Raw genomic sequence first — 15671 nt, forward strand, 5'->3', positions numbered from 1 at the left:
TGTAATTGCTAAAGGTTTTGTCCCTTTAATACGAAGTTTGCTGCATTCTGATTTACGGATCATCCAGTATTCATTACCCATGGCAAGGAAAGGATATTTGCTGCAAATAAATTTAATTTGCTCTTTTCAGTCTTTCATTCCTATTTCTTCTTAGTACAGTAAATAGGAAATGAATGAGAACCAGCAGAAAAGAAAGAAACATTGCAATGGAAACCTTCCTTTTATCAGTTATTTTCTTTATTTGCATTTCTGTAAACTAAAGTCATATCATTTTATAAATGACTTTAACTCATCATATTGCTACCATCTGAGTATGGACTGACTGCGCTTGTCAATTATGCATCTCTTGCTTTTGTTTTTATGTTCAAATGAAATCAATGAGCTTTTTTCATAAACATTGTCATGCACATTACACTGGGATTGTTACATGTGGCAGTGGTGCTCATGCTGATATATAAATGGCATATTAAAATATTGACTGATATATGTAGGCATATGATTGTGTCAGGGATGAGCAACTTTGAAAAGTAAGGACTTATTTTTCCTGTCCTTGGTAACTTTATGGTTTGTAACCTATGTAAAAGGTGAATAACAGCTCCAAGAGAGTTTTTTTCCAGAAAAAAAATCTGGGTTTGTTAGGAACAGTAAAAGGATTATTATGAGAAATGTGCAGCCCCAGAGGCTGCTTAGTATAGAGCAGTGATGGAACACATTAAACATGTTTGTTTCAAAATAACTTTTAGAAGTCTGTGCTGATGCCCAGTCCCTCCCTTTATTTAGCAGGAGAGACTAATTAAACCATAGACTTTCCTTGCATGTTGTGATGAATGTTGTCTTTGATGGGTTTCTTCCCCCAAAAAAATAAAACCATGAGCCAAAGACAAATGGTTCTTTCTAACTTATTAATAACTTATTAACATATTCCTTATAACTCTGACTTGTCTGAGAAGAGACAAGTCAGAAATCCTGGTCCATCCATCACATTAAGGGAAAAAAAAACACAGGCAAGTTAGTCCAGTAAAGATATGAATGTTTATGCTTATCATATAGACTCACATATAAGTGGAGGGCAGGCTTGGGGACAATGTCATGGATCTTGATATGACCCATGGATAAATCAAGGGTCACTCTGCAGAGAGGGAAAAGCATCGGTTCCACCTGAAAGGGGCAAATGCCCCTGGCCACTGCTACCATTTTGCTACCTAAATGTTTAAAAAACCCAGAAGTGACACCACAGTAGAGGAAGAGAGAATCTGGGCTTCTTTTAGGTTCTCCCAGAATGGACTAGTTTTTTGCCACTCTACTCAGAGAAAAGGAAACTCTTAAATAAGAGTTAATGTACAGTACTCACAGTGAGCCATGGAAAAATTGACCAAGGTTTTTGGAGTTGATTTTTTTAGCTTCAATGTACTCCAGAAAGTACATCAGTTTCTGAATTGGTACTATGTAGATATATCTCTAAGATCTGTTGCAGACAGTATATGGTTACTGGCAACAGCATTTCTCCAGGGCAAGCAGAAAAACAGTGAGAGAGCTGGAAGAATAGGGAGAGTTAGAATTCATTACGTTACCTCAAAATACATAATCTGGAAGCCATTTCCAGCTTTCTTCATGTGACTGAAATAATGTGTAGATGTTGAAATAGTTTATCTTGTCACTTCCTCTGGATCTTCTCATTGTGGAGATACTGAAAAGAAATCCACCTACATCAGCACATAAAAAGGAGAAATATAGATACTGCTGACTCAGTTAATGACTGGCAGGTACTCCCGTTGATTGGATTTCAGTTACATCTGGATGGCTTTTTCTGTCAACCTCAGAGCCAACTTGCTATTTATACTACAAATAGAATTCAATATTGGAAGGTTTTCCACTGTTAGATTGTTAAAGCTGCTTAGACTTTCCAGAGGCTTAATTTGGGATTAAATGACATTTTGCTCATAAAATCCATTTAGTTAATTCTCTGCAAAGTGTGTCCCTTCCTGCAGTTTCAATGTACTACATTTTTTTCCTCTGTTGGAAATAAAACATGCCTCTTGGCTTGAGATTTGCTTTAGCAAGGCACTGTTATTAGTACTACAAACAAATGTAAGATTTTGCATAATAGTTTGAACATATTTTATGACTCTTGTAGCGACAGTGTTTTGTACATTTCAGATTTAATCTTAATGCATACATCATAGATGTCAGATCAGAATCTTTCAAGTCCACTGCCACTCCAGTAATCTTGAGAATGACCTTATCAAATAAAAAATACTGTTGTAAAATCTGACATGTATGGGTTTTTGAGGTTTTCTTTGTAGGGTACTGTGCTGAAAGCTTCTACTCAGTGGAAGGTGCTAGTAGGTCAACTTCTTATCTACTTCACCATCTCTTCCCATAGTTTTGAAAACCTGACTCATACAAATGATTAGTCTACCAACAAGTATTTTCCCCATTTTGAATGTTATTGGGCAGATCTAATAAAAAAAAGTTTTGCAATTCTCCTGGAAGCTAGTTGTGTTTTGGTTAGGAAGTGCTCACTGTCACTTAATTATTATTAGACTGTATTGTTGTTTTACCATACTATTTGCTTATGTCAGAGAGATGTGAATGCATTTGTTAGATCTGCATTCTAATGAAAGATCTGGTGTCTTCTGAGACAAGTATATGTGGATAAGTATTCTGGGGATCAATTGTTAGTCCCAGTTTGAGCAGACTGAAAGAATCACAGAAATGTAGTTTTTAAAAAAAATAAAGTTCCAATTGATTCAATCCGTCTTCTTTATTTTGAATCAACAAGAGCATTTTAGCCAAGGATAAAAATCATGCAGCCTTGTTGGATTACACTCTTCAGTATTCCTCACTTTTGGTTAGAATTGCAACATTGAGGGACCACACAATTCCACTCCTGATTAAAGCTTTCTCTGGAATCAATATTGAAGATAACTAAGATTCTGTAGAATTTTCTTACCACCTGTAAATTGTCAGTTTCCGCTAAACTGTCAGTTGAAATGTGAGTGTTATATCTAAAATTAAATAATTGGAAGAGTCTATCTTTTAGAGTTCTTTGATTTGCTAAAATTTCAGTTTTCACTTGCATTGTATACATACAAATCACGTACAAAAGAGGCCTAAAGGAACCATGTAAATAGAAAATGTAGGGTGGTTCTTAAGACAATATTTTTGTTGGCAGTGATTTCCTGTGATACAATAAGTTCACTGGATGTTGTATGTCATGTCTATTAGATACATGAAACTGAGTTGCTGTCATTGTTTGTACTGGCATTGAATTTTGCTATTACTTATGTGTAAACTGCTTTGAGTCCCCCTCGGGGTGAGAAAAGTGGTATACAAATACTGTAAATAAATAAAATAAATAAATTGGAGACCTGGTCAAAAGACAATGGGAAGTTCAATTTGTTCTGCTCCTTCATTCCTGTGTACCATTTTAATATTCTTCTACTAGCTCATACTTTGCGAAAGTTATTTATCTGCCATATTCTGCAAAAGATAAGCAATCGTTACAGGCTGCTGGATATAAATTAGTAAGAAGTCTGAATCCAGTCCTACTTCTTCTCTAGCCATTTGTCTGAAGGGCCTTCCTTCCTTCCTGGAAGAATTTCCTTTTGTGAAAAAAAAAAAAAGAATTTTGATGTAGACCTGCTTCATACTGCTCTTTCAAATCTTCAGAGTATGTTTCTTTGATTTTTGTTCTTCAGGGGATAAGGAGAGAGCAAAGAGGAAATAATGCTTGCCTTCTGGAAACACCATATGCCACAGGATAAATGAGGGCTTTACAGTGAAAAGGGTTACAGGGTGGGGCAATCTGCTGGGAAGTTTAATTCAGCAGTATTTATTGTTGAGTTCTGTGATAGCAGTTTAATGAGATATAGTGTCACATCATGCCTGCTATGGAGGGGTTGGCCTTGGTGAAGCTCGAAGTTTTCCCTGATGGAAAAATGCAGCAATCATGCGTAGCATTTCAATCATCTTACGTTCACCTCATTCTCTTTCCCAGACAAGAATTAAAACTGATGAAGGGTGGAGGATTTATAAGGGTGCCAAAGCATATGGCAGATGGGTTGGATTAGGGCTCAGGACTATAGTAATCCAAATCCTGGTTGTCAAGCATTATAGTGGATTCTGCCTCCTGCTGGGTTTTTCTAGATTTGCAGCCAGAACGAAGAAATGTCAAACACTTCGAAAATGGATGGGGGAGAGATGGTGGGAGAGAGTGTTTTACATTTTCCACCATGAAAATGTACTGTAATTTATCCTCCTGGTTGAATAAAAAATGATTGATTTCTGGACATTCAAAATATATAATAATTTGCTTCAATGTGTTCTCTATATGCCATTATGCACCTCTTTTTTCTCTCTTATATTGAAAAGTGTGAACTTTTGTAAAAAAAAACAAAACAAAAAAACAACAGTCCTCTAATTCTTAATGTGACTGTTCCAGGATGGAATACTGAGGGGGGAAAACATGATTTGTTAAGACACACACACACACACACGTACGTACACACACATACATACAGGTCTAGGCAGGTTGAGCAGTGAAATGAAAGGTCTCCCTACTGAGCTATCGTAAGACATCAAATCACCAGTTGCCAGGAGTGGTGACAGTGTTGATCAGTGGCTTTTAGTATTTTTGAGTTTTTGCTGCCCTTGTTCTGAGAAACTCAGGAGGCATGTTCCTGTGAAGTGAACAGAACTGAGAGACAGGGACTGACCCAAAGACTGGCAGTGCATTCATTGCTAAGCATGGATTTGACCCTTGGTGTCTTTGGCATCTCTGATATAAATTCAGCACATATCAACTCTGCTTCAAACCAGGTAGTCTTGGAAACTGAATATATACACAAAAAATAGGGCTCACTGGAAAAAGAAATCTAGAAGGTTCTACTAGCAATGTCAATCAGTAATCTAGGAGACAGAATCAAGTAGGCAGGGGATGGTTTGCTTATCTTGAATCGGTTTTGCCTCATATAGGTAAAACTTCAACATGGCAGTAGAACTGTGTCCAAAGCTAACCAAGTTTTAATTTTTTTAGATTAGATGACAACATGATGTGATTGGTTGAATTGTTGTGTCCAAGCCAACCATATTATTGTTGTGTTCAAGCCAACCATATAAACAAAACATATTTTGTTAGCCAGTCACAATCCACAATTAAAAGTCATTTTGTAAAAAAAAGGGCCTTAACTGGCCCATAACTTGTTGTTTTATCCAAACAAAATCAGTTTATTCCAAACATGCTTCCTCAAATGTCCATTCTGATCTGACCAAATGTGTATGTCAGAAACAAAATGGAAATGGGGAAAACAACTTATGACTTGTTTTGGTCTGATGGAATATTCATGGCTCCCACTATGAACAACAGCTATAACAAAGGATTGCTTAGCATTACATGCAAATGTGCCCATTGTTTGGATTATTGTTGGCACATTAAAAATATATAGGCAGGCTTATGACTTAAAACTTATCTATGCTCTGTGAATTTGATGTGAGCTCTAGAGGTAGTAAAGGAATTGTATAAATAATGGCTGTGTAGGTGTCTAAACATCAAATAGGAAGAAGATTCATAATAAAGCAGTGGTATATTATATAGCATGAAAGTGATGTAAGTGATTTAGAGAAATATTAACATATTACAGAGCATCAAAAATAAACTAAAAAATATAATTTCCTATCTTCTTCCTTTAAAAAGGACAGGGTAACACTTTTACTACTTCAAATGAGATAAATAATTCCATTATTGTATTGAATGATCAGACCCAAACACAAGTAAGGTGCTGATGACTGTGAAAGGTGAAGACATATCCTCAACAAGCTGATTGCAACTGTATTGATGTAATTTTGGGTTTGAATTGCTCCTGTGAGAAATTGCTTTAAGCCGGAAGAGGAAGCAGGTTCTATCAAGTGAACTAAGATAAAGAAGGCCTCTTGTGTGATAAAGTATTTGTGATTGATACTTATTTTGTGGAATTAGTTATTGTTTAGATAATGTTTGAAATAAAGTTTGAGAGATACAATTTATTTTATTTATTTATTTCCTATATTTATACCCTGCCCTTCTCACCCCTGAGGGGGAACTCAGGGCGCCTCGCAAACACCATATGGTGTCATCATAATAAAACAATCAACAATACATTAAAATATTAAAAATACCAAAACAATAATTAAAACAATTAACACACACCTATTAAAATTGGAGTCTAAAGATACAACCATGTATATATTTGAATCTGGACAATCCGCATTGCCTTAGCCTTAGGAGATGGCAACAGCAAACCCAGGAATAAATTTTGTCAAGAAAATCCCATAGGAGTTCTGCCTCAGGGTTGTTGTAAGCCAGAAATGACTTGAAAAACAACACAATATGTCCTATCGTGGTGTCATTTTTAAAGTTCACAACAAGGTTTATAAAATTATACAGAATATTTTAGATTTGAATATGAGAAACAAAGAAATAGCACTGAAAAAACTGAATCAAGGAAAAAAATGGAGTGAGATTTCTTTAGGCTATGATTTTAAGTTTTCTTTTCAGAGCTCAGGAATGTGTGGTTATTTCTTTTAAACAGCTAGTTCCATCAGTGTAAATATAGTTTTTTATATATATTCTCTTTTTCTTTCCAGAGGAAGAATTTGCCCCTTCTTTTGAGCATTGGTTTATTAATCTTCTGGGGAGCTTTGCTGCTAGGTCTTCGCTTCTACTGGATGGGGAACAAACCTCCCAGCTTTTCCAATTCTGACAACCCAGCAGCTGATTCGGACAGTTTTCTAACACGAACTCTCACTTTTTTTTACTTGCCAACCAAAAACCTTTGGCTATTGCTGTGCCCAGACACCCTTAGTTTTGACTGGTCCATGGATGCTGTGCCTCTTCTAAAAACAGTCAGTGACTGGAGGAACCTACACACAGTGGCCTTTTATGCTGGATTTCTCCTTCTTGCTTACACCAGTTTGAAAAGCCCCAGCAAGGAAAGAGAATGCAATGGGAAAAATATGACAAATGGCAAGCTGAACACCAATGGACATAACTGCCTCTCCGAAATGGAATATAAAAGTATGGAACTCAAGTCCAGTTTCGTATCTAAAGAAGAAAATGGCATTAATAAACTCTTGCGGCAGAAGCTGCCACTTCCTTCAACTGAGCACATTGTAGTATTGTCTCTATCTTTATTAATTGTTCCCTTCATTCCTGCCACAAACTTGTTTTTCTATGTAGGCTTTGTGATAGCAGAGCGTGTCTTGTATATACCTAGTATGGGCTTCTGCCTTCTGATTACTGTGGGCACCAGAGCCCTCTACATCAAAGCCCAAAAGCGTTTTTTGAAGAACTTGATTTTTTTTGCCACTGCTGCATTAATTTTTTTCTGTGGACTCAAGACTTTTGTCAGAAATAGGGACTGGCAGGATGAAGAGATGCTGTATAAGTCAGGGATAAAAGTAAATCCAGCGAAAGGTAATTTTTCTCCATTGGGGATTGTTATTTTGTTTATGACAAATTCTACTGTATATAATGTCTTTTTTAAAATATATATCTAAATTTGTGTTTCTCATTGCCTGAAACATGCATTTAGAGACAGTTCTAAATACACTAGTGTGGAGTAAATGATATACACATTTATGTCTGTAATATTGGAAGGAATCAGTTAATACATAAAGACAAACTGAGGACCACTGAAAGGATTTTATTAACATATTGTATGCTTCAAAGATTTTTGTGTTACTGTTTATTAAGCCATATAAGCAAGTTTTAACTGCACTTGGCGCAGATTCAAATATTTGACTGCTATATAGGTACATCTGAGGAACAAAATCATTTGAGTATGTGTACATTAAATTGTTAAATTTGTAAGTATTTGTAAGGAATTCGGACATGTAATTTCTTCACCAACCCCTTTACCTTTTTTAAAAAAGTTCCTAGCCTTTGTTTACTTCTGTGTTAATGCTGATCTTTTACTATTAGTGATTTTGCAACATACAAATACTCATTTAAACATTGTGATTTATTTTCGGCTTCACTGTTGAATCTTCTATGCATTTGTGTATTGCCTAGGTATTTGCAATGCTAAGGAAGCTGAAACAATTAGCAATCAGAGATTTCACTGAACAGCTTGTCTTTATTCAATGTGGTATGTCGCAGCAGCCTGGAAACTTTAGGTTGGGTTTAGGCAAAATTAAAGTGGTTTGTGTGTGAAATAATGTTATTTCAAAGTGTACTGTAGAGCATTAGATATGGTACTTATCTACTTAGTAGAACAAGCCATAAAACTGGGAGTACTAGGAAATTTTTCTAGTTTTATTAATTGTGACATTTAAAAAGATAGGTAATGGGAAAATAATACTCAAATATGGATTGGCATCATCCTCAGGTTACAAAAAAAGTTCAGTGCTTCAGATACAAATAGGAATGTTTATAAATGTATGGCTTGGCTCCAAAAGCTCTGTTCCTTTGACAAAAGCAGGTCCTCTAATGGGACTGTTTGAATCAATTCTACCACAATTAGAAATTCCCCCTCCCTTTAAAAAAGAAATATTCCAAAGTGTTCAAATTACAGAATGTCCTGTTACATTTGATAACATTAGGGGATAAATTAGTTCATATGCAACTACAGTTATCTAACAGCAGAAGGATTAAAGTGAGTAAAACTGGAGAAGGAAGAACTTCTGTTTAGCTATCTTGCATTCTTGCTTATAGCTTTGTATCTATTCTATATACTCATGTATAAGTCTAAAATGTGAGTCACAAAATTTACTCCCAAAATCTGTGTTGACTTATCTGTGAATCAGTGTAAACTTTAACTCTGATAAAAAAGGAACTATTTTATTCTCTGAGTAGAATGGCAAAAAAACCCCTTTTTGATTGCCTTGACAGGACATTTTTTTTGTTGTTGTACAATCAGTATGCCGGCAGTTCCTGAGTTACAAACATCGGACTTACAAATGACTCATAGTTAAGAACAGGGGTGAGACCTCAGGAAGTGAGAGAAATCTACTCCTAGGAAGGGAAATTAACTCCTGAAAGAGTTATCATGAGGAAAAGGTGTCTTCATTGAAGCTTTCTCACCAATCCTTGTTTCCATAACAAGCCAAATTTTTCAAAATCCAATTTTCACAGGATCAGAAAGTGAGGTGAAATCTTCTGAACAGAGACAGCAAAAGAAACACCATAGGAGTGTTAACACTTCCGTATGCTATCCAACGCTACTATATATGTATTTGCTTGGAGCTTTATTTCAAAAATGTACCTGTTCCAAATACAAATTCAAATTAATAACAAACCTACATAAGCTATTTTGTTCGCAACTTAGGGACTTCCTATATTCGGTTCATGACTGTGTATGTCATTATGTGGAATTTGCAAGTGTAACGATTTCACATGTACCTATACCCTATTGTTAATCGTTATTAAGGTTGAGCCATTGAATAAATTTACTTGTGTTTTAGCACTTGATCCTGAGTCTACTCTAGTTGAGAGTAACCAACATGATTCCAGCCATGCAATTGATAAGTTTTGAATGGTGTGTTTCTCAGTGCCTTCATTTACCACTTTATTTATTGGGATTGCAGTAGCAGCTACTGTTTATTCCCTTTGCCCAATTGGACAATAAGGTGGCATTTTAGCAAATGGTTAAGAGATGACACCACTTGTTGTACACTAATGTGGATGCTTTCTGTGGATTTATGCTATTATAGAATTTTGTCTGATGACATGTAGTTTAATATATTGATGTCAAGTTAAATTTACTGATATTAGGTTTTACTTTGATGTTAGGTTTTAATAGTACTTTTATATGTGGGTTTTTTTTGGGGGGGGGGGGATTTATGTTAGTATCATGTGTTTTATGTAGGCATTGAATGTTTGTCATTGTTATGCTGGAATCCACCCTGAGTCCCCTCGGGGAGATAGGGCAGAATACAAATAAAGTTTATTATTATTATTATTATTATTATTATTATTATTATTATTATTAGACTAAGTAATCAAGATGTAGAATCTGGAATTTTAATAAGTGTTTGCTTTTTAACTTTGAACATCTGCATAACCGTCCTTATTTGAGATATATTTTGGATATTTTAGTTTTCCATCCGCTTTACTCAGTTCCAGTGTTTTATATAGTTGTTCCTTTTTTAAAAAAAATCACTAAATAGATGTTAGTTAGGTTAGTCATTCCTTCCTTATATTCCTGCTAGTCCTAGTAGCGAGTCTTCAATTCAGTAGAAAAAATAATTTTCTATAGGAATAAGCAGACATTTAGAGGAAAAATGTAATAATTAAGTGTGGTAAAAGGATCAAATTAAAAAAAGAAATCCAGAGAAATTGCAGAAATGCCTATGGAGCACTGTTGGGCAAACAAGTGCTTATTAACAGTAGGAAAATAGCAGTGTAGCCATCACCCATCAGCGCTGCAGCATCTGTAAAGTGCAATTTAACATTATGTATGTCATTCCTGAATCCAGTGAAATGAGTGAAATCAGCTACACACAATTTTGCTCAGTGTCAGGGAAAAATATGCCCAGGAGAATCAACTGAAAGGGCTGTGGAACTGCTGCCTTAAAAACTGTCATGTGGAAAGGGCATTCTGTTTGACCCTGAGCTTAGCAGGCAACCTGCCAGTCATTAGCTGGGAAACTGCATTGGGAATTGGGACAACCACCTCTTAATCATTTGTCGTGCCTGCCCATTTCTTATTTTGATATATTCAGGGTGCTTTGTGCATTGTTTTAGATGTTTGATGGCTTTTTCTGATGGATTTTGAAGTCAGATGTGGATGCGCTTAATTATGATGATGCTGTTAATTAAAATAGCTTAAGGGGTCTGAAAGAAAGTGGTACTGTCAAGAAAGTGGGTAATCACCACAGTGTCACAAGTGATTATCAAATCTATAGTCCTGATAGTAAAAAAGACTTCTAGACTTGTGAGGCAAGTGACTCATGTGTTGTTAACTCCTTTGGGTCATGATTTCTAAACTGGGATAAATTGATCCATGACAAGCTGAACAAGCCATGGTGAAAAAGTCTTTAATAAAAAAAGGAAAGGATAATTGAGTTTTTAGAAGAATAATTGAACTGAGCTAGTAAGAGCATTAACAATATATGCTTATATGCAAAAATCAATATATAAAAGAGATAAATTGTAAATGTTGGGTTTGTAGAAGCCATTTATTTATTAAGAAATTAGTTATAGTGCATTTAGTTTGGCAAGGTAAAAACAATTTCAGCCTTTTGGTAACAGAATTAATCTAAAAGATGCTGACAATTTTCTTGTTCCATATATTGATAACATATATTAGATAGCTTTATAGAATTTTATGCTCTTTCTGCGCAGCATATAATAAAAGCTTGGGAGTTTTGTTGTCTTGGCACCCCTAAATATGGTCTTGAGTTTTTCATATTTATTACACTTAGTTTTATCAAAACTCCAAGTATTTCTGCATTTTCTGGGATTCAAATGTTGTAAAAACACCCCCCCCCACACACACACACACACATGCATGCCGTCTTACATTAGAAATGTACAGATGCTTCCAAATTGAACAGACAATGTTTAAACTTGTGTACAGAAGTATTTAGTGCTGGTAATCCTAGCCCAAAAATAAAGCCAGAAGGCAACAGAAAAAGCCAATATGCTCTTTCAGAATTGAACGAAAGTAATTAATCAGAACGCTGAAACAGAACGGCTGTGAAATGGCTAGGGAGATTGTAAGCCAGCAGCAAAGTCAGAATAAAGAGAATATAGAAGAGGTTGGTTTGGTTAATGTCTAGATGGGAAAATATGATCTTCTCTGGGGATCTTCAGGTAGGGTTAGGAAAGAGTCCAGGCCAAATACTCTAGAGCAGCTGCCAGTTGGAGTTGATAATACTTCAATAAATGGATCAAGTATCTCATTGAGTGAAGGCTGCTTACTGTGTATGTAAAAAAAACTTCTCTAGAAAGAACAAACCATCTAGCCTTCCTTGCTCCCTCCCCACTCTCTATATATACACACATATGAAAGAGAAATAGCACCATATAGCTGGCTATTAGCATAGCAATTAAAATTTAGAAGTAAAACTCAAAAAAGCTGTGGGTTGAATAACTTCAGAAAAATAGCAGAGAAAGAAACTCAGGCAGATAAACCCAGAACTTTCTTAAAGTCAGGAAATAATCTAGTGGAGCAATGTCTGAGACAAGGGCAGGCAGGGCTTCAGAACTAGTGCCAGAATAAAAGATCTGCACCAACAAAGTGGAAACAGCACTTCTATTGATTACAGTGTTTTTAATCTCTATCTTGATAAACTCAGATGAATTCTGTGGTTCTTTGTGTTGACAATCTTTACTTGAATACTCTTTATTTTATCAAGTAAGAATGAATATAAACTTGCAAGAATCATAGAGTGCCTTTCTTTTCTTTTCTTTTTTAAAAAAGTGGTTTACTAATTCTAGTGACTATTTTAATTAGCAGATCAATATATGTGTTTATACAAATGCAGATGACATGATCCCTAAACCATTCAAGGAATATGAGATGAGGTTTATAGCATTAGATGTGCAGGTTCCAACCTATATGGAATTAATCAGTACACTGTTCACACATTATAGTAGATATATGGCTACTTTGGAAAATTTTATATGTGGATAGACTCAGTCAGTGAAAGTACTGCCCTATTGATAACAGGATGACTTGGAGGTTTCTCATTCATACGTTTTCCATGAGCTAACTGAACAGCAAATAAAATGAATATAAGGAATATTAGGACCTCTTCACACAGCACCTGGGACTGTGCCATTTCACCAGCAGTCACTGGCAAAAGAGAAGGTGTGTGGGGTGCCTCGTTTTTCCGTCCCAGGAAATGGTCCTCCACCATTCTCACACCTTTCTTTGAAGCAGATCAAGATGGAAGGTGAACAGAGGTAGATTTTTTTTAAAAAAAAATCTCTCTTAGATGCACTGGGCCTTATATGCACACATGCATACATCCCAATGTACACACAAGCAGATTTCATATCTCTCTCTTCAGCCAACTGTTAATTCAAGCTCTGTTTAATATTATAAGAAAGAAAGGAATGATTGCAGAGAGTTCTAATTGTTTTCTAATTGTGCTTTCCTTTAGCCACCTGTGTGTCTATGGCTCCATTTTTTGATAGCCTAATCATCTCTTTCAGGCTTTTAAATCACGTTTGTTGGAGCAGTCTACACATGAGGAAGGGAAGGAAATCACATGTTTTGCATGACTGCAGGGATATACAGTCATGTGAAGATGTGCATTTTTGGGGTGGAGTCGGGTTTTTAATGGACAATTTAAATAGTTTTTTTTGGGCAGATTCAGGTTTTAGGTCCTTTTCAGTTGTTATCCCAATTCTGCCCGCACTTTCCCCAAACATCATTTAGCCATACACCTCTTTTATCCCGGTTACTTCCGCGTTTCACTCTATGTGTAGAAGAACCCTCAGAGAATGAGCCATCCTTCTAGCTCTGAGCTAAATCAGGAGGTTTCATCCTCATTAGCAATAAAAAGAGACACTCACTCTGACAACGATGGCAACTGAACTTGTAGATAAGCAACAAGCAGTACATTTCAAATGTCCAGAGGTTATAATATATATGTATTTTATATGTAAAATGAATTTATAGGATTAATCACTGATTGAGACATATAGTGAGAAAAACGTGATTTGACTTTGAACTGATCTAATATCAAAGTCTTCTTCACTCAAGGTAAAAATTGTTTGAACAATGGCTTCAAACTACAAGAGAGGAGATTCCATCTGAACATGAGGAAGAACTTCCTGACTGTGAGAGCCGTTCAGCAGTGGAACTCTCTGCCCCGGAGTGTGGTGGAGGCTCCTTCTTTGGAAGCTTTTAAACAGAGGCTGGATGGCCATCTGTCAGGGGTGATTTGAATGCAATATTCCTGCTTCTTGGCAGGGGGTTGGACTGGATGGCCCATGAGGTCTCTTCCAACTCTTTGATTCTATGATTCTATGATTCTATGATTCTATGAAAGACTATCTTTCAACAAACATGGGGGGAAAAAGAAAAAGCTTCTTGTGGTTGCACACTTTGAAGTTTCAAAACTGACTTCCCATTTTTGAGGTATCTCCTTGTATTGACTTATAGAAAATTACTTTGCTAAGTGCAGGTATGAGTTCAGTGCTTAACAGAAATGTTGGTGATTATTAAAACATTAGTTGAGTGCTCATGACAAGATAAGAGGCTTACAGATACTTTGACAGACAACAGAAGCAGGTGATGTATCTCACCTTGAAAACTGAGATATCTGTCTACAATATTATTAATCTGTTTGTCTTTTGACAAGCAGTATCCATTAAAAAGAGATGCTGTAGCTAGTGATGTCTGGGAAATCAGCTGAAGACCAAACAAAACAGACATTGTGGAGTGCTTAGTCAATTTATGCTGTACATCTTTATTTCTGTTTTACTGCTGTAATTTATAGCATGCTATGAAAAGGTGTTTAGGAAGGGTAACACAAGTTGGTGTGTACCAGAGACCTAATCTGTCATGGTCTAAGAATCAGAGGCTCATAAAAGTTTAATGGCAAACAAAAAAAGAAAGAGATTAGATTGACTGCTTATCTAGACTACCTTTAAAATTTCAAATTAATGGTGCTCCAAATAATTGCACAACACAGAAAATCTGTGAAGTCAATGTTTATATTAAATACTCTTTGTCCCAGGGTAAGCTATTCCATATCTTGCTGTCAAAGAGTGTTGCCACAGTGGTCAGTGAAAAGAAATATTAAGAGAACCAGTTGTCCTTTCCAATGCAGTCCTCCAGATCCATGGAGATCTACATGGCACTTTCCCCACTGAAATATTTACTTTCACTTAGGCCCCTTCTACACTGTCCTTATTTCCAGGATCTGATCCCAGGTTATCTGCTTTGAACTGGATTATATGATCGGTGTACACACATATTATCATAACCAATGAACACCTCTATGTGAAAATGGCAGTATCTACTAGGTGTCTACACTGATCATATAATGCATTTTCAAACTGGGCTCAGTATTAACTTAAATGGACTGAAAGTGAGACAAAGTAGTGAGGACTGTCTCTGGCCCCTTCCACATAGCTGAATAAAATCCCACATTTCCTACTTTGAACTGGAATATATGTCAGTGTGGACTCAACCCAGTTCAAAGCAGATATTGTGGCATTTCTTCCTTTATATTCTGGGTTATATGGTTGTGTGGAAGGGGCCTCTGTGAACAATAGAAGCAACGAATTTCAAGGAGAAAGGTTCAGACTGCTCCAAACTTCAGATGGTCAGTGGATATTAAACAGGAACCAAACCTGTTCTCTAATCTTGGAAGTATGTTTTTGTAAATGGAACCATTTTAAAAAGGAAATTTTATGTTGTCAAAAGGGTATATTTGTCGTTTTAAGCTTGATAATTTATGGCAAATATAGAGTTAGTGCTGAGTTCTGAATTTATATATGGAATTTAATCCAGCTGAATTCTAACTTGAAGAATGCATTAGTAACAATATTTCATCTCTACCTAAAAGGTTTGGTGTTTGTCTTGCTTAGTATGCATTTTCTTCCACCAAATGAAAAACACAAAGAATCTAAACTATATCAAAATTATAATTTAATTAGCTCAGCACCCGAGTTTGGGTCATCAGTGTTACCTAGACATCTATACAGAAGAGGCAGGGAGGCATTTCCTTTT

At 35.9% G+C, this 15671-nt stretch overlaps 1 protein-coding gene across 1 annotated transcript in view; it reads left to right on the top strand.

The window, feature by feature from the left end:
* The window catches only part of TMTC2 (transmembrane O-mannosyltransferase targeting cadherins 2), a 231643-nt gene that overhangs the window by 133074 nt on the left and 82898 nt on the right, over positions 1-15671 (top strand). Inside the window, exon 3 of the mRNA XM_060777375.2 lies at positions 6625-7453. Within this exon, the coding sequence (XP_060633358.2) occupies positions 6625-7453 (829 nt within the window). The remainder of the gene's footprint in view (positions 1-6624; positions 7454-15671) is intronic.

The sequence above is a fragment of the Anolis sagrei genome, chromosome 5 (genome assembly GCF_037176765.1).
Source record: "Anolis sagrei isolate rAnoSag1 chromosome 5, rAnoSag1.mat, whole genome shotgun sequence".
Taxonomy (NCBI): domain Eukaryota; kingdom Metazoa; phylum Chordata; class Lepidosauria; order Squamata; family Dactyloidae; genus Anolis; species Anolis sagrei.